General features: G+C 38.0%; 7 protein-coding genes across 8 annotated transcripts in view; 2 read left to right on the plus strand and 5 right to left on the minus strand.

The window, feature by feature from the left end:
* Window positions 1-12,721, plus strand: part of LOC136243624 (chloride channel protein 2-like) — a 17,927-nt gene extending 5,206 nt beyond the window's left edge. Inside the window, exons 5-25 of the mRNA XM_066035168.1 lie at window positions 23-108; window positions 161-208; window positions 258-335; window positions 390-468; window positions 519-644; window positions 696-780; window positions 833-934; window positions 993-1,077; window positions 7,806-7,967; window positions 8,023-8,092; window positions 9,689-9,805; window positions 9,858-10,059; window positions 10,120-10,253; window positions 10,476-10,608; window positions 10,668-10,695; window positions 11,296-11,332; window positions 11,389-11,453; window positions 12,181-12,213; window positions 12,262-12,369; window positions 12,422-12,508; window positions 12,557-12,721. Coding sequence (XP_065891240.1) covers window positions 23-108; window positions 161-208; window positions 258-335; window positions 390-468; window positions 519-644; window positions 696-780; window positions 833-934; window positions 993-1,077; window positions 7,806-7,967; window positions 8,023-8,092; window positions 9,689-9,805; window positions 9,858-10,059; window positions 10,120-10,253; window positions 10,476-10,608; window positions 10,668-10,695; window positions 11,296-11,332; window positions 11,389-11,453; window positions 12,181-12,213; window positions 12,262-12,369; window positions 12,422-12,508; window positions 12,557-12,679 — 1,988 coding nt within the window. The 3' untranslated portion in view covers window positions 12,680-12,721. The remainder of the gene's footprint in view (window positions 1-22; window positions 109-160; window positions 209-257; window positions 336-389; window positions 469-518; window positions 645-695; window positions 781-832; window positions 935-992; window positions 1,078-7,805; window positions 7,968-8,022; window positions 8,093-9,688; window positions 9,806-9,857; window positions 10,060-10,119; window positions 10,254-10,475; window positions 10,609-10,667; window positions 10,696-11,295; window positions 11,333-11,388; window positions 11,454-12,180; window positions 12,214-12,261; window positions 12,370-12,421; window positions 12,509-12,556) is intronic.
* LOC136243631 (uncharacterized) lies at window positions 1,248-2,235 on the minus strand. The gene is made up of 3 exons (XM_066035175.1): window positions 1,835-2,235; window positions 1,681-1,787; window positions 1,248-1,627 (listed from the first exon to the last, which is right to left on the minus strand). Exons 1-3 carry the CDS (start codon window positions 2,157-2,159, stop codon window positions 1,415-1,417), a joined length of 645 nt encoding a protein of 214 aa, XP_065891247.1. The 5' UTR covers window positions 2,160-2,235; the 3' UTR covers window positions 1,248-1,414.
* LOC136243632 (uncharacterized) lies at window positions 5,173-6,038 on the minus strand. Its single transcript, XM_066035176.1, has 3 exons — window positions 5,856-6,038; window positions 5,696-5,801; window positions 5,173-5,635 (listed from the first exon to the last, which is right to left on the minus strand). Exons 1-3 carry the CDS (start codon window positions 5,964-5,966, stop codon window positions 5,349-5,351), a joined length of 504 nt encoding a protein of 167 aa, XP_065891248.1. The 5' UTR covers window positions 5,967-6,038; the 3' UTR covers window positions 5,173-5,348.
* Window positions 12,677-15,775, minus strand: LOC136243630 (YEATS domain-containing protein 4-like). Its single transcript, XM_066035174.1, has 7 exons — window positions 15,649-15,775; window positions 15,479-15,598; window positions 15,361-15,427; window positions 15,214-15,308; window positions 15,070-15,162; window positions 14,927-15,017; window positions 12,677-12,871 (listed from the first exon to the last, which is right to left on the minus strand). The coding sequence occupies exons 1-7, from the start codon at window positions 15,682-15,684 to the stop codon at window positions 12,714-12,716; spliced, it is 660 nt and encodes a 219-aa protein (XP_065891246.1). The 5' UTR covers window positions 15,685-15,775; the 3' UTR covers window positions 12,677-12,713.
* LOC136243628 (signal recognition particle receptor subunit beta-like) lies at window positions 15,704-16,908 on the plus strand. 2 transcript variants are annotated; one of them, XM_066035172.1, is made up of 7 exons: window positions 15,704-15,832; window positions 15,885-15,985; window positions 16,048-16,119; window positions 16,168-16,250; window positions 16,304-16,434; window positions 16,489-16,543; window positions 16,593-16,908. In XM_066035172.1, exons 1-7 carry the CDS (start codon window positions 15,769-15,771, stop codon window positions 16,807-16,809), a joined length of 723 nt encoding a protein of 240 aa, XP_065891244.1. In that variant the 5' UTR covers window positions 15,704-15,768; the 3' UTR covers window positions 16,810-16,908. The 2 variants fall into 2 exon arrangements, with proteins under 2 accessions (XP_065891244.1, XP_065891243.1); XM_066035171.1 differs by having other exon boundaries at window positions 16,048-16,250.
* Window positions 16,759-20,773, minus strand: LOC136243629 (peroxisomal membrane protein PEX14-like). Its single transcript, XM_066035173.1, has 12 exons — window positions 20,629-20,773; window positions 20,496-20,580; window positions 20,373-20,440; window positions 20,218-20,325; window positions 20,060-20,165; window positions 19,527-19,561; window positions 19,412-19,474; window positions 19,294-19,367; window positions 18,295-18,779; window positions 18,169-18,243; window positions 16,916-17,099; window positions 16,759-16,864 (listed from the first exon to the last, which is right to left on the minus strand). The coding sequence occupies exons 1-9, from the start codon at window positions 20,647-20,649 to the stop codon at window positions 18,650-18,652; spliced, it is 690 nt and encodes a 229-aa protein (XP_065891245.1). The 5' UTR covers window positions 20,650-20,773; the 3' UTR covers window positions 16,759-16,864; window positions 16,916-17,099; window positions 18,169-18,243; window positions 18,295-18,649.
* LOC136243443 (M protein, serotype 2.1-like) lies at window positions 16,819-18,550 on the minus strand. The gene is made up of 4 exons (XM_066034949.1): window positions 18,295-18,550; window positions 18,169-18,243; window positions 16,916-17,099; window positions 16,819-16,864 (listed from the first exon to the last, which is right to left on the minus strand). The coding sequence occupies exons 1-4, from the start codon at window positions 18,548-18,550 to the stop codon at window positions 16,819-16,821; spliced, it is 561 nt and encodes a 186-aa protein (XP_065891021.1).
* Window positions 20,774-20,814: the final 41 nt, after the last annotated feature.

Below are 20,814 nucleotides of genomic sequence, written 5' to 3' on the forward strand. Positions count from 1 at the left end.
TGTTGTCTTCATTCACTTTTAGGTTCTGGTATACCTGAAATGAAAACAGTCCTAAGAGGCATCAATCTTACTGGCTATTTATCAATCCGCACACTTATCTCAAAGAGCGTATGAAACTCAATATAATTGTATACATTCCTTCTATTTTCTATTTCTGTAGTTTGGCCTTATAACATCGGTTGGTAGTGGATTACCGATCGGTAAAGAAGTAAGACAAATTAGCTCCTTTCTAGTGTTTGTAACTATCACTGTTTAAGGGTCCGTTTGTACACATGTCTTCAATCATTGCACACCAAATGAGCCGTTTCATAACGACCATCAACAAAGTCTACGCTGTGAGTTGGTGTGTTTGTCATGCTCCAATATTATTTTGATGATATTCTTTGCAGAATGAAGCTCACAATTATGAATTACTGGCAGCTGCTTGTGCCGTGGGTGTGTCATGTAACTTTGCTGCACCTATTGGAGGTGGGCATTAATTTCAAAGTGGTACACTGGTTACTTAGCAATATTTTTAGGTGTGTTGTTTAGCATTGAGGTAACAGCAACGTATTTTGCAGTCCGTAATTACTGGCGAGGTTTCTTTGGTGCTGTGTGTGGTGCATTTTTATTTCGTCTCATGGCAGTATGGGTGAAGGATGAAGGTTTGAATAAATCCAGTTTTACAGCTACACGTGTGTACATCTTTTTCACAGAAACGATTACTGCTCTGTTTAGAACAAACTTTGACTTTGCTATTCCATTTGACTTGGAGGAGCTGCCAATGTTTGCTCTAATAGGGTAAGAAGTTTTGTCTTGATGGATGGTATTACAATCCTCCTTTGTTTTGCAGAATTGTTGCGGGATTTGCAGGTTCCTTTTTCGTCTGGTTCCACAGAAACTTTGTGCTGTTGCGTCGCCGCTACCGTCGCTACACTAAAAAGATTGAACGCAAGTTAGCACATAAGAGTTAACCATTGGTGGCCACGTGCACATTGTGCTGTTTTGTGTAGCATCTTTGTGTACCCGGTGTTGGTAACATTTATCATCACAACCATCACTTTCCCAGGCTGGTTGGGCCAGTACATGGCAGGAGGGGTAAGTTGTACAGTATGTACACTATGAAAGATCGCCTTGAGCTTAGGCCAAAACACACCTTGTAGCCTGCTTCATGGGTCACACTCAGCTAGCCCATAGAACAGTCTACAGCCTATAAATAGTTAAGCTCCTGATTGTTTGTTGTCAATGGATGTTCACCCCTTGGGTTTTTACTTAACAAGTTCCTGGTGGTACTTCTGATCTCACCAATAATATCATTGTTTTCATGGTTTTTACATACATGTTTTTATTGCATAAAACACATTGTTTGTAGTAAATTTGCATGAAAATAATTATACACAACTTAGTTTGGAGCATGTATTTTACGAAGGAGAGTTCAACACTGTATTTGCAATCCTGGACAAGTTGTTGGTTCTCGTAATATAAACTCTGTGGCATCTTTGCTGTTTTCAGTAACCTTGAGTTGTTTGGTGTCATTGTCCACAGTGAGGTACAAGTTCCCCAGGTTGCACTGTCCACTTGGACCATAAACTTGCATGTTTCCCCCGTCCTCTGGTAACTGAAATATGCTACCACACTTGTAGAATTTCTGTATTTTTGTTTAATTAAGTTTGGTGCAATCATACAAATATTTTACTGTACCTGAGAAATTATGACGTCCTTATCGTCAGTGACAGTCAGATTTCCTATCATGGATTTACTGTACAACGTGAACGCTGTCGGTCCGTAAGGCAACCTGCAAAATATGGCTGCAAAACGATTGTAAGTTGAAGCTGCAAGTGGATCGTGAACTAACTTGCTAAATTGTTACACAGAGCTCCTCTGAGATCTGCGTACACCACACCCTGGCTTCCTACTTGTCTTACTTCACTAGCGAATTCGCTAGTGGTGGATATTTTGTGGTTGAGATTGTATGCGTGCTGCGAGGTCTCTTGATAATCGCTGACGATGACTTCAATACACGAAGATTCTAAATCTTCTGAATCGCTGTCGTTTTTGTGTAATAGTCCTCCACCGATCGATAGCGTGACCGCTACTGCTGCAAATAGGAGTGATTCTAGGAAGGCGATCGCTTGCTCGCGCCTCAACATTGGATTTTGTTGCTTACTAAAGCTTTTCATCTCGATACTGTCAAACGTTGTGCAAGGAGTTCTACACTGACTAAATAGGTGGAAATGAAGCCTTAATATTTATTTCGGTTGTCTAGAAGTAGGTTCCGGGATTTTTACTGTGTTAATAAGGTCACTCTGTTTATAGACCACCATGGTGACCCTGACGTTTGCATGTGGTAACTGTTGGACACCTCACCACCATAATATTTAATTCGCTAAACAAGCTGTGGGGCTGCAAAGTGAGGTTTATCAGAAAACAGTCAGGCCTGCGGAAGGAAGGTTGCACACATTGGGTATGAGAGATAAGCTTGTGCATCTGAATTTCTTGTTAGAGACCACAAGTAGCATTTGTGATTGATCACCTATAGAGATATTCCACCTCCACAGTAACTACTATTTTTATAGATAATATATAATATTCCATAAGTTGGCCATATTGTTGTGTGACTATCAAGCATTCTACAGCGATATTTTGAACTGGTTTACAGGCTAGCCTGTCTTACATATGTTATGCTAACCTCATAGTGATCTTCATCTGCCATGGTGTTGTGTACGGACCTAGTCCCAACTCTTCCCGTAAGCACATGTGTATAAATCTGTGCAACAATATGGCTGACCAAGATGGAATATATCTGTATATCATTTTGTGTATGGATTATAGCCATATGCTTTTTTTGTAGTAATTCTAAACCATATCACAAGCCTCAACTATAAATAGAATGACTGTATGCCCTCGTGTTTTGAAAATTTTGGACAACATTGAATCTAACCTTACCCTTGCCACTTTTAACATGCATGTTTTAGCACAAGCACCAATTTCAACTGTCACACAATAGCTGGACTGAGTGTGCTGAATGAATTTGGAAGAGATTTTTCTCTTTATGTATGACGGTCATAAATGTTGTCTTACTAGGGACCTGTGAGAATGTGATCGGAGAAAATTTAGAGCTAGTGGTGACGTGCACTGCATGCCCTGGAAAAGTCGCGACAGCTGGTTTTTGGAATGTTTACTGCACAAACTTGACTTCTCACCAGCATAAATACTATATCCCAATAGAGACCTGGTGCCTTCTGAACACATAATTGTACGTCAACTTGCTAGAGTTTCAGTGGGAGGGACAATATGTGGTTTGAGAATGTGGGTGAGGAGTGATAAAATTATGTGGCTTTTGTAATAATATGTGGCCCCTGGAAAATGATGAGTCATTGTAAATTAATTGTGGGATATATCCCATGCATACTTTGTAGTGGGGTATTATATATCATGAAACAATATCCCCTCTTATTGTGTTATATACAAACACAAAAATGATGTCATCTGATTGTGATGTTTGTTATTGCAATAGTTTCACAGTAATGAGTTTCAGCAAGAGTTAATAGCAATAGTGTATAAAGTAAAATCATGAATCAAACTATACTATTGGTCTCAGAAAAGGTGTGTTTAAAAACTCTGCATCAGTGTATGCTGTAGTGTTGCATCACTTATGCCCTTGCCAAGTTGTTGGTTCAGTGTAGAAATGTATCGGCGTATGTAAGCCCTGTTTTATCAGCTACCTATTCTAGAATGTGTCATGTCAGTGTGCGACTGCTTGCTGTAGACTTCATTTTGATAGCATGAGATAATAGAGTATTAAAAGAATTTCTAATTTTATATAGCCAAGACTATACAATATACACATGGTAAACAGAAAATGGTATTCAACAATTGGTGCTGCAAAGAGTGGGATTTAGAATGATGCTTGATTTAGAATGATGCTTGAACTATTGTGCCATTATAAATCAGGGATTAGTCCCAAAAGAATTCCCTGTGTGCTTTGTTGACTTCTAGAAAATTACATATGCTAGAAAATTTGATTACTGTAGCTATTTTGACAAGTTTTTTTTTAGCAAGAGCATTGGATTGCGTAGAAATTTTATGTGATGTGTTGTATCGCTGTGTAAGGATAAACAGTGTCCTTTTACAAATGTTTATGATGAAGGAAATATACATCTTGCAGTGCTTTGTGGAAGAAATGTATTGCTTATTATGACAATGCTAGCTGTGTGATAATATGTGGTACAGCAAGTCCATCGCCGTGATATGTGTTTCAGGAAAGTTGTGTATTTATAGTAAAAAGTGAACACGGATTAGCAAGTGTATACCATATTTGGTAATAAAAGTGAGAGTTTTTGATGTGGAAATGACCATGATTTATATTGCTTGCCACGAAGTACTTGGCAGTGAAATTTTGCTGAAATAACAGGTTTGATATATTCAAAATTATTGTGATTCACCTGATCCATCTATATGTAAACTTAATTGTTAGTTTCTGATCCACCAATGCTCAAAATAGCAGGTGGAAGGGTGGATTTTTGTTTTATTAAATAGATAGCTCGCTGCTCTAGCAAGTTACTACCTTTAAATAAAAGTTACTATATACATTCATCCACCAGTGGTCTCAAATTTCATTGATGTGGTACATCGTGTTTATATTGGTCCTGATTTATTGATGAATGTTTCACATAAGCACACATCCAGATGATAATTTATGTACATAATTTCAAGTATTCCATTGTGGTGTATTTTTCAAGGAAAGTTTTTGATGGGCAAATGGCTATTGTATTGTTGATTTAATGCTGTGCACCTTGTTTTGCATTTTATTTTTTAAGTAACCAATATATTCTATAATTTCTTAACAGTGAGAGTTACTGCATGCTTGTAATTCGATAAACTGTTTGGTGCTATCGTTTACAAGTGGTAATAACTAATTTCCATTAGAATGGCATTGCTTGGGCAGTGTGTAGCCGATTAGTACTCTTTTGTATTGTGACGTTGTTTATACAGTTTAGCTATATTGATGCACAAAGTATACCTACTTGTTCCATGAACAACAACTATATGCATATAAAAGACATTTGTGATATTGAAGGCCACAACGTTGAATTCTTTGTCTACATATATTTCTAACATAGCAAATGTACACTACTTAGTGGAAACTTAAACCACATTTTTTGTGTCATTTTTACCATTTGAATATCATAGTTTGACACTCACTGTTTTAGTAATAAATACACATAATTCACTAATATAAACGGCATTCATTAGAGCAAATTATACTAATGTCATTGCGAAATGTCATGTGTATGGAGGATTGCAGGGAACACGGTAATGGCATTAGCTTGCTTTGCTTCTTCATCCTTTCATGGAAACACTGTTGTTCACCCTGATTGTATGGGATTTACCAACTGCCCTGTGTACTGTGGAGGTGAACTTGTTGGTACTAAACTAAGATCCTTGTCTAATGTGATGTACATTTTAGAGTTAACCTCAAACAAGTGACCCCCGTCCGAGCCAGTATCCCACTTGAACGTGTTGTTTCCGTCCAGTGACGGATCAACCACAACAACTGGAGTTTCACCCGTAACCTGTATTGCTAAGAAGCCTTCTATCCCGTTGTTTTTCAGCTGAAACAATTGTTGAGGTTTCTGTATGTAGGTAAACTCACCTGCAGGAAGACAGCAAAAGTAAAGGACGTTAGCAGGATGTTTTAAGGATAACTACTTACAGGTATGATTGTAGGGTAGCGCAGATTGCAGGTTCGCTTTTACGATGGCCAGTGACTTTTCCTGAGTAGCTTGACAGTATTTTCCGTTAAATAACAGGTTTTTTATCTGGAGGAAGAGAAATGATTATTGCAGAGCGATACGCACAAGGTGGCCTCTTACCGGTTCCACCGTTAGGATTTCGTCTTCCAGCGGCTCCCAGTTGTTAGAACGTCGACTTTGTACTCTGAAGGTTCTAGCGAAAAACGAGTACAGTTTCACCATTCTTTCCATTAATATTCTAATATTCTCTCACTAAAAGTATTACTAAACCTCGTACTTGACTAGCTACTTTATAAGTTCGGAGGGCGTGGCATGTGCCTTTTCACACGATTACGTAACGCAAAATTACCCTAGGATTTTCCCGTTTGCACATGTGATTGACCAACGTGTCGCTATATTTAGCACATGGTTTACAAGACAGATTGTCAACTAAGCATAAACTATTTTGCTGCTTGTAGAGTGAAACCTCACTTAGTGGCCACCTCATTATTGTGGCCAGGTCCAGCAAGTCCTGATGCATTTACTATTATTAGGCCACTCCAAATAAATTCTCTGTTTCCCATCCATTGCCCACATCTGGTTACTGTCGGCTCTAAATATTCCATTATTCCGTATTCTTCCATTATTTCCTTGCATTCTGTACAGGCTTAGTAAAAGCCATCTTCAGCTCATGTGTCAGCAGTGCTATCAAGTCGGCACAAATTCACACGTTTGTGTTATTTTTTCAACTAAAAAGGAAGGTACAAGTTTTATGCAACTTTTTATGGTTGTGCCAGGCAAATAATGGCTTCAAAAGGTACCAATCTTGCAACACAATAATTGCCCTCCTGCATGCAAATATACCTGAGTCCAGGATAGAAAACAGAGAATTTATTTTATAGACCACCTCATTAATAAAGCCAGTGGCCACATACTTCAGGATTAAACTGGTTACACTAATACAATAAAGAGACCAGCTGAGCAGGCAGTAAGTTAAGTCAAGGGAGCACTACCTGTTCTTAAACACCTAATTTAGCTGCCAAAAGCTGTTCCTATTATTCTGTCAATATACTTCATGCTTTTACCAGCCATTATGCCTCCTGCAAAAATTGATATATTCCTACCATTCGCTGTGATAAAACTCTCCTATATAGCCATAGTGTATTAGTTACTATAACAGTATTTACTATAAATTTATGCCAATTGTAAATATTGTTATAGCAAATAGCCAGTTGTTGAAAATCTTGATACACAATAAGGGCACTTGTTTACGGCCACATTAATGAGGTTTTCTGTAATAGGGCCATTTATCATGGGGCCCTATTTATGTTTGTTTTTGTGCCAATAACTAATGTAGATTGAAAGCACAGTCCACTTCTTTGGTTCAGTTATCATTCTTTTCTGTGTAGCCAGACCTCTTTGTCATTTGGTGGAAAAGGGTCTGGTCTAGTTAGAATCCCATATTTGTCTTCACACTTCCACATAATTGGGTAGTATTAACCAAAGAGACATGGTATGTTATCAATTAGTAGGCTTGCCTCTATGAATTGCAAGTGTGCAATTACAATCCAAAAGCGTGCTTTGGAGACTCATGTAAGCCAAGCCTTCAGTTATTGTTGTTCTACAGTAGTTTTATCACAATAGAATGTAAGCACACGGGGTGCTATTACTAGATCACACTCGCTTTCCCTTTGTATGTAAAGACTCCATTATCAACTCATAATTCCACTTAATATATGCCTTGCCATGTCACTTTTAAGCACCAATTGTATTTTTTCTCTCTTTTGTAACTAGCATATCTCCAATATATTGCATTTTTATATATATTATATTTTATTTTTGCAATGTACCTTGTTGTTTGTGTGTGTGTGTGTGTGTGTGTGTGTGTGTGTGTGTGTGTGTGTGTGTGTGTGTGTGTGTGTGTGTTTAGTGTTATTTTTGTAGGTGGTACACCTATAGGCCTTGTCGCCTTCTGTAACTTTTATGGTTAAACCACTAAACTAAAGCTATTAATACTGCATAGTTGTGATGTAACCTCGTGGCATGTAAACTGTCAAGACATGTTATTGACTAAGACTACTTTTCCTGCAGCTGACACAGAGAGGAGCACTCAACCAATTATTCGCCAACATCACTTGGAGGAAGATACCTACAGATGAACTACTCAATGAGGACAGTATCCAGTATGATATTGCTACCAACTGGAGGACACCAAATATTTTCCTAACTCTTGTAGTGTTTATGGTGTTTAATGTGAGTGTGTGTGTGGGTGTGATGTGGTTATGTAATATGTGTGATGTTTGTTTAGTTCATTGCAAGTGCAATCAGTAACTCACTACCAACTGTTGCTGGTGTGTTCTTTCCTGTGTTTGTTATTGGTGAGTGTGTACATGTGTGTGTTGTGTGCGTATGTGCATTTGTAACAGGTTTTTTTTTAGGCATATAGCCCTCATTACCAGGTACTTTTTCTTCTGTAGCCTTATTGAAACCCATACTGTAGTACCTAGACCCTGTGACTACCCCATCATATGCTATGTGGGAGAAGGGTCACGTCCAGCCAGTGGCCACCAAGGGATTTTATTATATTTTAATATTTTATTACAGGGGAAAATATGCTAAACAGATTAAGAGGTTAATTGGGTAACTTTACTTTCAACATGGGAGTCCAGAATCTCTGTGGTGTAAGGGATTTTCCCTACATATAATAAGTGTGTCTTACGAAATCATGGTATCTTGTCACATGACAATAATTACTAGTACAAACTGTTTTATTATCACAAATAGCCACTAAACTCTTTGGAGACATATGAATAGTGTATACAATGGTAAGTTGATACTGGCATTTGGTCCTAGTCAGCAGATTGTGATAGAAATCATGTAGCCTAAATAAGCTAAATTTTAATCTGTCCATTTTTTGTGTCAATCAAGTAAGCACAACACAATTGAAACCACAACAGAATGTAGTAATCTTCCTTTAGGGATAAAAATTGCCATCCAGACTTTGGTATTGACAAGATGTTAGTAAGTGACCACTTATGAGCCAACCAAAACCAGCTATTAGCATTATTAGTATTGTGGAAACAGCAGTAGGCCAAGATTCATTGAAGCCATAAACTATCCTCAGTTTATGAAGCTAGTCTAATCATAAAGTTTCTATCGAGTCCCTTAATTTGTTGATCTTTTCAAGAAGTGACTATAAGCTCTGTTCCTGTTGTACAACAGTTCTTGGTAATTTGTTTAATGAATAAACATCTAGTCTAAATTTCAAAGAAAAAAATGTTTTATTCACCTTACTAAATACATGAATGAAGCCTCTAGGACATTAAAGAGATTTCCATAATGCTTTTGTAGTTTGGCATAAATAGCTCATGAAACTTCCCCATGGAAATCACCTGAGAATACTGTCTAGTTGCTTTCACTTTTCATACATTTGAAACCCACCTACTGTAAAATGTATACTTTGGGATCAAAAGATATTTTTGGCTGTAATAAGCAAAACAGCTCAGCTCTTTCAGAGATGATAGAGTCAGAGACCTGCTGGGACCAAATACCTTTATCAGAGATTTTTAAAATAGGTTTTGCTGCAGTACCAAGACAGTTTCAGTGGGTTTCTGACTAATGAAACATAATACATTTCTTGTGGTGTTATTCTTCTGTCCACCACTGATCAAACTGATTGTGATTTGGTTTATTTTAGAAACATTATTCATTAGTTATGGCTTCCTGTCACAAGAAATTTTGCTACTCAAAAACTACTGACTGACTTCCAAGAAATTTATTATTTCAAAATTGGCTATGTGGTTTTCCAAGAAATAGGTTGTTGCTAATTGGTACATTTGTGGTAGTTATAAAATAGACATGCTGAGTGTGTTGGTGTTACCAACTACTATAATATTCTGATTGGACACTTATCTCAGTAGTACCATGAAAAGTCCAGGTGTAATTTGTTGACTTTGATGTTATTAACTTCATAGGCGCAGCATTTGGCAGGTTCACAGGGGAAGTGATGGATGCATGGTTCCCTGGTGGCATAAACTGTCATGGAGAAGATTTGTGTCAGAAGATCAACCCCGGAGGTTATGCTGTTGTTGGTGAGCCAGCCCCACCCTCTAATAATTGTGCAGCTGTTCATGTTATGTGTAGGTGCAGCTGCCATGGCTGGAGCTGTAACACATACAATATCTACATCTGTCATCGTGTTCGAACTAACTGGTCAAATTACACATATCTTACCTGTCATGATTGCTGTGCTAATAGCCAATGCCATAGCTAGCCTGCTACAGCCATCATTTTATGACAGCATCATTCTAATTAAAGAGCTCCCATATTTACCTGATCTTAAAAAGTGAGTACAGCTGTTCAGTTATCATTTAGATATAGCATGTTTTATGATAATATTATACAGAAAAACCAACCTGTTTGTGACAGACATAATGCGGAGAGACGTGGTGTTCATATCCCATGGTTCCTCGTACAAGGACCTACGAGACTTACTTCAAAATTATTCTTACTCCTCTTTTGCCCTAGTGGACTCAGCAGGTGAGAAAATTGCATGAATTGTCAGTGGACCCACTTCCAAATCTAGAAAACTAAAATAGCGCAAGAAATAGCTGTAGTACTGGCATTTCCTCCACAATAGAAATATTTGATTTTACAAAGCAAAAAAAACCAAAAACTGCTTAAATTTTTATTAAAACAGTAAAAATCAGGAGTCTATAGGAAGTTTAACTACGTCCTGTATACTACTTCTGTTCTGTACAGAGTCTCGTATCCTATTGGGTTCAATCCAGAGACACAAACTGGCAATGTTGTTGGATCAGCAGCTGATACCGTTGAATGAGCAACGTCGCAACTTGAGCCTTGATGTGAGCTCATACACTCCTCAGACTATAAAGTGAGTTTGGTGACACAATGTGGTGTTTGAAGTGTTGTTATGTGGTCATGTATTATTAGCCTGGAGGCCACAGACAGCTCTTTTGAGGTGAGCATACAATACCCAGAGTTGCCAACTGTGGGATGTGTTGTGTTGTAGTAGTACATACACTAATGTGTGTTTGTGCATGCGAACATGTGGGAAGTATATGTGAGTACGTGTGTGTGCCTGTGTTCTTTTCCTGTTGAAGGAAACAATTTTAATATTATCATTGTTAACACAACATTACCATGTTTGGTAACATTAACTCTACTGCTAGTTTTCTGACCTCAATGATGTCATGGCTTGCATAGTTGTAAACAACCTCTCAGTGATAAACAAGTTGGCCACATCCCATTGTGTGAGTTTGACCCTTTAGCAGTGAGGAATGTTTGAGGTTGTTCTGTTTACAGAAAGTGTTAAGTGTAGTGGGCAACAACAAGTTGTGTGTGGCACAACAAACAATAACAAACGCCTAAAGACCGATGACGTTTTAATGTTCTTCTGTGCTTTACATTGTGAAATTCTGCAAATGAAATTCTCAATTGTTGTTACTCAGCTCATACTTTCCTGGATTATATCAAAATTGTACACCAAAGAAAATAATATGGTTTTTGTTTTTATCAAAACCAGTTTTATTCCATACATCACTGACTGTATTGTTGATAGGCTCTTACCGGTAGCACCTACAACATGTTGAAATCAGGTGAGTGTACTATCATACAATGTGCTAGATGACTAAATGTTGCATGTACATTACAGCTGTGAGTTATGTGAGAAGATCATTCAGTATCAATGTGTCAGCAGGGGATGAGTATGACATGGATGTGAGTAGTAATTTGTGATACAGTGAAACCTTCCTAAGTGACCAGCTGTATAGAAAGACCACTTTATTGCATCAATCTCTACTACTGTGTTTGTGGTGAGGAATTTAAGTTTAATTCCTATTGGCTGCCAAAAATAAAATCCCACCAAAATATAATTCCAGTAAAACAACCATGATAGGAATTGTAAGAACTTCAAAAAGTGACTCCGTATCAGCTAACAAACATGTGGCCCAACTTGTTACCCAGTATGCATTAATTGCCAAAACAGAGGACTTGCAGCATGACGTAAATCATCGTAATTGCTAAGCAACCGTAGCTGTCGGCCATGTTTCAGGACAGCGTTGTGGCTGAAAAACACTTTCTCAGGATTTGGTACAGGCTGTAATGAAGCAAATCAGTGTTGAGTTGTGTTGTAAATACCGGCTACCCAGCTCACTAAAAACAGTAAAGAAGTTAAAAATGGTGAGTAATGTATCAAAATTTATTTAGCAACCTATTTCAAAAAGCTAATAAGATCTTCTATTTCAAAACCAGCCCTGCTTCTCAATGCCACTATACCCAGCACTTAGTGAATAAATCACATTACCTTCGTTCTGACCCAATATGCACCATAGAAAGTTGTCCTGAAACATGTCCGCCTAGCAACCGTTGCTTCACGCATGCAAGTCCTCTACTATCTACACTTTTACACAAGATGCACTGTGTTGTTCGCTATTCTTTCTTTTAGGATCCATCTGTGACAGAGACACATACACCAGAGGTGAGTGTGGCTATGTTAAATGCAGAACAGCATTAGTATGTTTTCCAGGAGCTCACAGTCTTGGAGGAGGAACTGCTGAACAAGCCAATCAACTTTGCCGGATGTCAGATAGACCCTGCACCATTTCAACTAGTTGAAAGAACATCTCTATACAAGGTATGAGCTGTTGGGGGTGGGGCTCAAAATGTGCTACTTTTTTTGTTCACAGGTTCACAGCCTTTTCTCTCTATTAACTCTCTCCCATTCGTATGTCACAAGTATTGGTAGAATAATTGGAGTTGTAACTCTCTCTGATGTGAGCATAACTGTTATTAATATCTTATGACATGTATATCTCTTGTAGTTGTGTGAGGCTATTGAAACTGGTAAAGGAAAGGTAGCTCAACAAGAAGAAAGCTATGAACTCACATCTTCAGCTTTTGTAACATCATCTGACACTGAAGAATTACTTGCTGACGAAGAATGAAATGTAAATATAATACAGTATTAATAAAATCATTTTAATATCCTTTGTCTTCTAGTTTAGTTAGCTCATCACGTAGTTTTTGCTTAGTTTCTTTGCTCTGTTTTAGTTTATCAGAAAGTTCTTGGATCTCAGCCTTCACCTTCTTGCGTGCTGCTGCAATACTTTGAAGAGTCTTTTCTTCTTGTTCCTTATCTACAAGATATATAACTAAGTAATGTACATTGCAAAATTCACTTTGTGTTGACAACTTGACAAAAAAAATTACAGGTAAAACTTTTGATTGGTGTTTAATCAATATTTGGGGCAATCCAGATCCCTAATCAATTGTAAGGACTGATAATTTGCAAATTTAGTAACAAGGTTGTTTATAAAGACTACAAAGTTGACCTCTAATACTACTGCCTGAATTTCTGGTGTAGTCATAGTGTATACAATTTTGCACCACAATACAAATGTACTGTGTAGTTACTAAACCAGGTTGGTCATACATCATAACTTGACAATGGTATGTGTGATTGATTGTGCAACCAAACTTAGTCCCTGGAATTGATACCTATTTATGTTTTAAAATCATTTGTGAGAAGTACGCATAACGTGGCACAAAAGCTGCACAATGAGTTGGGATGGCTAAAAGTATTTTAACGGTTCTGTGAGACATGCTCTATGGATCTACATTTTGAGAATACTGTATAGCAGTTTATTTTAATGGTAATTTTTTTTTGTGGATTGTAATTTCAAGACGGAATTTTTTTCCTCTTCAGGATTTTGTATGAAGACAGTAGTGAGTCGTGTGACCAAGAAAGTCAAAAGTGCACACCTCACAAAATAAGCACGAGGCACTACTGTGAGTGCAAATATGTTAGTTATGTACACGCTTGTAATCCTCAACTCAACTCATGTGATATTTAAAATGGACATATGACAAACATTCAACACAATATCAGACACAAGCAATACCTGTATCCATACTAAGTCACTCACCCAATAAGACACAAATCAATGCCAAAGGAGTAGGGCAATTCTTTTCTGTCGTGCACAAACAACCAGTTAACCATTGTTTTATTATTCCCATATTCCCTTAATCTGGATTATGAAGCCATACGATTATGCTCTCTAATTCTTGTCTCCTATTGCTATCAACATATTACAACTGTACTGTGATAATTGCTTTTGGAAAATACTGGTACAAGTGATACCAGATGCTTTGACAGATTTTCTGTGAATTTTGTGATTCAAGATCCTTTTACAAACAACTTCTAACTGGATAAAATTGATTATTATCATGTGAATGCACTGCAAAGAGTTCAAGTGAATATGATGATTGTACAGGGTGAATAACGCTTCTCCACATGTGTGGATGATGTCTATAGGCTGGTGTGCAGGAAGCAGCTGACATGTGTATCAGGTTAATAACGTCAGCTACGAAGTTTTTCAGAGCATATATATCGTTGTTGGTCAATGCTTGTACAACAGATCAAGTACTCTAATAGAGCAGTCAACTACCCAAAAAGAATATTCACGTACTTTTGTAAGTTACTTCAGCAACAACAGTTACACAATGAACACAGTCTATGGGTCATTCCCCTAGACTACCAAGAATGACATCTACATCTTTGTTCTACTGTGTAACTCCTTGTTGCAATAATGTCACTGCATTTGATTCCTCCATGCAAGAACAGCTTGGCTGTAAAATAAAGGTACATCCATGAAGGTAAAAGTAATTGGCAACAGAAAGAGCTCATATCTGGAGCAGCCAAAAATGAGTGTTAATACAGCTAACTAAAGTTTAACAATAGACCTTTATCACTGACTCACGTTCCACTTTTTGCATTCATAATTAACTCTAATTGGCTTGTAATTTGGCCACCCTTTTCAATAGTCAGTGCAGAGAAAAATGGCAGTCAAATTAGAGTTAAAAGAAATTAATTGGAAATGCAACAAGGCTGAATGTAAGGTCTAACAACATTCTTAGCCACTCCAGATATCAGCTCTTTCTGTTGGCAGTTAACTTATATTTTCATGGATGTGCCATTTTTAATAGCTAAGTTTTTTGTAGGATAATTTACTTAAACAATGCCATTTTGATCAAGTTGCAAATTTCAAAGGGGGAAATTTTCAGGGATAGCAACCAATCTGAATTTTCCTCTTTGGAAAAACCACTATACAGTATTTGGTATGGCTTTTCTTTGAGATCATAAGAGTCTCCTCTGGAGGCTAGCCATTGTACCACACTAGAAATGAACTTACAATCAACTGAAGATTCATGTTTGACGGCAGGTATCATTGGTTTACATGTAGACAGTAACTGATACATAAGATTTGTAGGATCAGTGAACACCTGAAAGTTCAATTTCAATAGACGGACACCTGTATACAATAAAGGTTCTCACCATTTCATCATATTGTTCGAAGACAATATTTTTCTTGCCTGCCATGACTTGGGGGTCAGCTTGAAACAGCCTCAACAAGTGATACAGGGTTATCTACAAAAACCAGTAACACCGGATGTACCAGAACTTAAAATGATTACATACAGGTTTCTCTGTTGTGTCAGTGAAGAAAATTTTAATTTGTATCTCAAATTCACCCCATCCAGTTTCATGTACTTCAAATGGAGGTGACGTCAGCACTAAATAAATGAAATTTTTATGACCTCCAACTTGCATAAGTTTGTTAGACACCTCTATTAGGACTGGGGTAGCTCTCGTGCAGTCTAAATTGAACTTTTTTGATGTAGGATGACATGTCCTGTATAAAATATGAAGTGTTGTGGTGTGCATTACATAGAAATTTCATCACTTCGTTCTTGAATGGTCGTAGATAGCAGCTCCAAGAGTGTGTGTGTCCATCTTCTTCGCGCTTTTTGCCAAAATAGCGTGCCACATTCCCGTAAACTATTGGTTTTACTATCGCAACATTCTACAAGTTTGCAAGCGTATTTCAAACACATCGGATAACAAACTACACACTTTCTTCCTTCCCGAAGTCGCCGAGTCCTCATCCATAAATGCAGCAAAGCCCCCGAGCAGGATTTAGTTCAATATTTTGTAATTGCATAATTACACAGGGCATTATTTAGAATTGTGTCCATGGACGGTCTTGACATTAGTACAGAATTTTTAGCTGTAATTGTTGCAGTGATTATAGTCCTTAGTGAGTAAAATTCCCCTCACATCTCTTAAGAGTGTAAAAAACTCTTGTACAGGTACCCTGGCCATCTTTTTGCTAGTAAAGCGCAGAAAACGAGGCAACGTTATAACCCTGGTGGGACTATGTGACGCAGGGAAGACATTACTGTTCACAAGGGTAAGGATTGTCGGAATGGTATTGTGTCTTATTTTGTAACAACACGCATTTGTCGTACTTAGCTAGTGAACGGAAAGTATACTAGAACGTTCACGAGCATGACCGAGACGAAGTTTACATATCAGATAAACAAGGTAAACTTGTACATAGTGACGTCTACTACATCACTACACCTTACACAGTCAACAAGTGTGGAAGTAGTTGATATACCAGGGCATGAAAGACTACGTGAACGAATGTTCAACAAATATTTGGACAACTTAAGGCAAGTCCCACACCAATACTATAGCCTGTGTGTAGATACTATGACGTCTACAGGGGTGTAGTGTTGGTAATTGATAGTGTCAACTTCATACAGGATTTCAGAGATGTGGCCTCAATGTTGTATGACATATTAGCTAACTGGAGACACAAGCATGTACCCTTACTGATAGCTTGTAATAAACAAGGTAATTATTTTTTAGACTGTGTGTGGTGTAGTCCGCAACGTTTGTCACTTTCAGATTTATCACTGGCCAAGGATTGTGATTATATCAAGAGCGAACTGGAAAAAGAAATGTATGTCAATTTTGATGTTAACTATAAATTTTATTTTCTGGTCTCTTAGTACATTAGTACGGAAGAGCCGACTGGCTGGTTTGCAAGGGATGGAAGGGGGAGGGACTAACAAAAGAGTGCACTTAGGAAAGGAGGGAAAAGACTTTGAATTCAGTGATCTTTATCCTATCAAAGTTGAATTCATGGAATGCAGTGGACTCGGAAAAAGCGAAGACTCAGCTGGTGACATAGATAATATTAAAGAATGGATATGTACATTAAACTAATATGTTACATCATAATGCGTTATCATCTCCATTACTAGTAGTAGTAGTCTCTTCCCTGTTAAGACATAAATGTCATGAATTATTAGTTCACGTCAACAATACTTACGGTGTCTTTGTTGTCTCTGCTGTTGCTGTTTGTAGCTGCTCTTTAAACTGTTTATTCTCTTCCTCAAGTTTTGTTTTATCTGCTTGTAGTTGTTCCTTTTCCTTCAGTAGCTTATTCTTTTCACCCTCCACAGTATCTGTTGCTTTATGAGCCTGCTGCAACTCACTTTTTACACCTCCAAGATCTGTAAAGACAGAATATTATTACGTTACATGGAAGGACTATAAATAGGAGTAATCCTTAGGGCAGACACTAGGCTAGATAAAGTACGTGAATGCCTAACAAATACATCTATACAAAATGCATTACTGTAATATTCGCCAAGACCAAGGAAACTAAGCAATTTAGTAACCACACAGACCCAAGGCTGTAGCATCCCAAGTGCAGCAAGGGTGCTACTAAGGGTCTGAGGGTTTACTAAATCACTTGGGTTTCTATTGTTCGCAGTGCCTAGGGTTTAAAAGTACCTTTAGAGCCACATGGTGAGAGAGCAACAGAAAAACAATTTCTTGGTTTCTCATACTGATAATGCAGTGCCTAAGCTCTAATTGAGATAATCGTTCACTTTTCGATAAAAGCACCACAAATGAAGTTACTACAATGCCCACAAAATAGCAGGTGGGTAATCAGGGCAACACTGTGGACATTGATGCACTTAAGTCTACAGCATAACAACACAGAGAAGACGAGTACGCGGTATTAGAAATAACTGCAATAAAGGATTAGTGACAACAAAAGATGAGTTAGCTGGCTAACCGAGTAAGACATGGAAAGGCAACAAGTACTGCATTGTGTCTTGTGTAATAGCTAATGATTTATCATTTACAAAATTGTCTGCAGGTAAATATATAGTTCTGTCATTTAATGAACCTTTTTTCGACACAAACCTGGTAGCAATTCATTTGTAAAGTTACAGCTTACAAGCATTTAGTAACACAAGACACAGCATCATTTGTTTTCATCACACCGTCTACGATATCAGAAGAACCAGAAAAGTTGAACCTCTCCCAATTGCAACTCAACTCTTGCAGTGGCTCCAGCACAATATTAGTTGCCAGGATAAGTTTCCAACCAGAGTATAGGGATGTACCATGTCTACATCACATTTGACCAAAGAATTATGTATATAGGAAACATGATATATTTTTCCTTTGGGTGCATTGCTGGGATTATAAACAGTTGCTTGAAAACATAGTAACCATGGTGAACATGAGAGTCAAAATGACATAGATACTCTACGAATATACACAAACCTGTATTGCACCTATCCAGTTCAGTTCTTTGTTTGTTAAGATCTTCAGTCAGCTTATTTTTATCATCTTGCATCGCTGTGTATAAAGTGCTAATGTCACTGAACGATAAAACTATATTGCACGTACCGGATTTAGCGCTCTTCAATTTGTTCAGTTCCGTCTCGCTTTCATCCTTCGCTAATTTCGTGAGGTCTTGTTCTCTGAGTAGTCGGTCAATTGTCTGCCGGCTATCCGCTAAGAGTGACTCTAATTCCGCTCCTTCCTTTGCCCGCTCTGAGCTGATTTTCATCAATACGGCACAGACGAACATTAATATCAATACGACGCCTATCAACACAGCCGGACGGTTACACACGTTTCGCTGGTTAGCTGAGGATGCCATTTTAGATATCTTCAACGCGGGCCTCTTTACCTGGCATTCAATGCCACAATCGAATGTGATAACTTAAATAGAAGTTCATTTACAAAATAAAAATAATTATTAGTTAGATGATTCTTCAACAGAATCTTTGACACCTTCTTGTACATCATTACTGGTGGCCTGTGTGTGCTCTGTACTGGTCCTCTGCCACTGGGGAATCTCTGGCTTGCCAGGACTGGCAAACTGATTTCTACATGAAGAAAATGATACAATAGACATAACACACCAGGTAGGCCTTACCATGAGTCTCAAATTTAATGGGCAGAATTCAGGTTTTTCACATACATACATTTAGGCAAATACTCTTAATAGAGCGGTCGCCATGACCACGACCGACAGCTTAATTGTAAGTCAACAAAATGCCAACAGCTTATATACAAATTTCTGCAATGCAATCCCTATGTCCATGATTCAGATACATTAAGTTAGCAAGCCAGATAGCATTGAGAAATGAGAACACTGGAGAAAGTTCTGTACAAGTTACATTTGAAATACTGTGGCCAATAATACTGCTACACTGCTCAATAGGAATACGTGCAGCTAGTTAAAGAGACCATTTTCCCAAATTGCAACTTGATGAACTTTAAGGTATTAAGATCTATTGAACAGCAGTAATATTGAATACTACTGATGGGCCTCAACAATTTTGAAGGATGGTGGTTGACGTCCCTGACTGCACTCTCACACTATACATAGTTACACACCTGTTTAGTAGAAGTCCCTTCAGAGAAGTTAGTTCGCTTTTGATATCATTTAATGAGGAGTGACCACCACTAGCCTACATAACAGGTAACACTACCATATGATAGTTGACCATCCTACCTGTAATGATGTGAACTGTATGGACAATGATTCTAGTCTATTGTGTTGTTCTAGTAATGATTGCTAGTAGGATAGTGAAGGTATAGCAGTCAGTGTGTTAACATCATGTATTCACCTGTAATGCTGCATTTGACTCTGATAACTTTGTCACTAAAAGAAAAGGAAGATAGCACTCAACAGACAGACATATAAATACAGGGCCCTAGTCTTGTGGGTTTGGATCTTGTAGGCCAGATCCTTTTACGTGTGAGACGCTATTGCTTGCACCTGTATGGAAGTGGCTCGTGACAGAAATAAAACATATACTAATTTATTTATGATAATCATTGATTGGTCTACCTAGAGTTCAAGACCCATCAGTGCAGGAACTTATACTGAAAGAGCTACCTGTAACTAGCAGTTGTTTTTTTTGCCAACACTTAACGATGTTTAATACAACATGGTTATAGCACAGCCCATGACTGTCTATATTATGCTATAGTCTAAATACAATTATAGTGATGTCATTTCTTGACACCCTTAAGATAAGATGAATAGACAATATCTGATCTATTTACTGAAAGATTGGCTTGTTTTTTAAAAATGGATTCTAATTGTTGGCAAGCATTTTCTTGTATGGGTTGCGGTGTATGCTCTTCCAATACTTACAGCTCTGACTGAGGTTGTTGTTCAGTTCTGACAGTGATGAAGTGACTTCACTCAGTTGTTGAACAAGTTGTTGATCGTTCCCTCGAAGCCATGGCAATACATACCACTACAGGGAACACCAATGGTAATGGGTCATCCACAGAAAAGCAATAATATACCTTAAACAAATAAGCTGTGACGTAAGTCACTCCACACACAATACTAGCCCTCCACATAAGTGATAATATTGACCTGGTGTAGCTAGTCTGCGTAGTCGTGGTGACCTCCTGTGTGGATCGCGTGCGTAGCAGGGGCAACAAAAGAATTAACTTACGGTAGCACTTAGAATGGGCTGCACCCCAGCAAGGCGAATAGCTTCATCAATTTGTTCATCAGTCAACCCTACACCACGTCATTAAGCGAATTGCAGCTTGTTAAACCATATGGTTAAACACACCTTTCTTCTTCAGGAACGCCTTTTTAGCTGATATCGGGGTTTCCTTCACTTTCGGATTACTTAAAAATTTCACCGCGACGTTCACCTATTAGATATATACACACCAGTCTAGTAGTCACATTACATGTTGTACCAGGTTGTCTCCATCAGCCATCTCAGAGAGCGTACGAGATTTCCAGATTTCTACCGTGATTTCTGATTTCCAGGTTGATTTCTGCTGATTTTCGCCAACGCAAGTTATAGTTTACGAATAATTTGCTCCAATTTACAGAGAAACACGGAGGGTTAGAGGCTTGATTTCTACTGCAGGGAGCGTACG

This window comes from Dysidea avara, chromosome 13, assembly GCF_963678975.1.
Source record: "Dysidea avara chromosome 13, odDysAvar1.4, whole genome shotgun sequence".
Lineage (NCBI taxonomy): Eukaryota > Metazoa > Porifera > Demospongiae > Dictyoceratida > Dysideidae > Dysidea > Dysidea avara.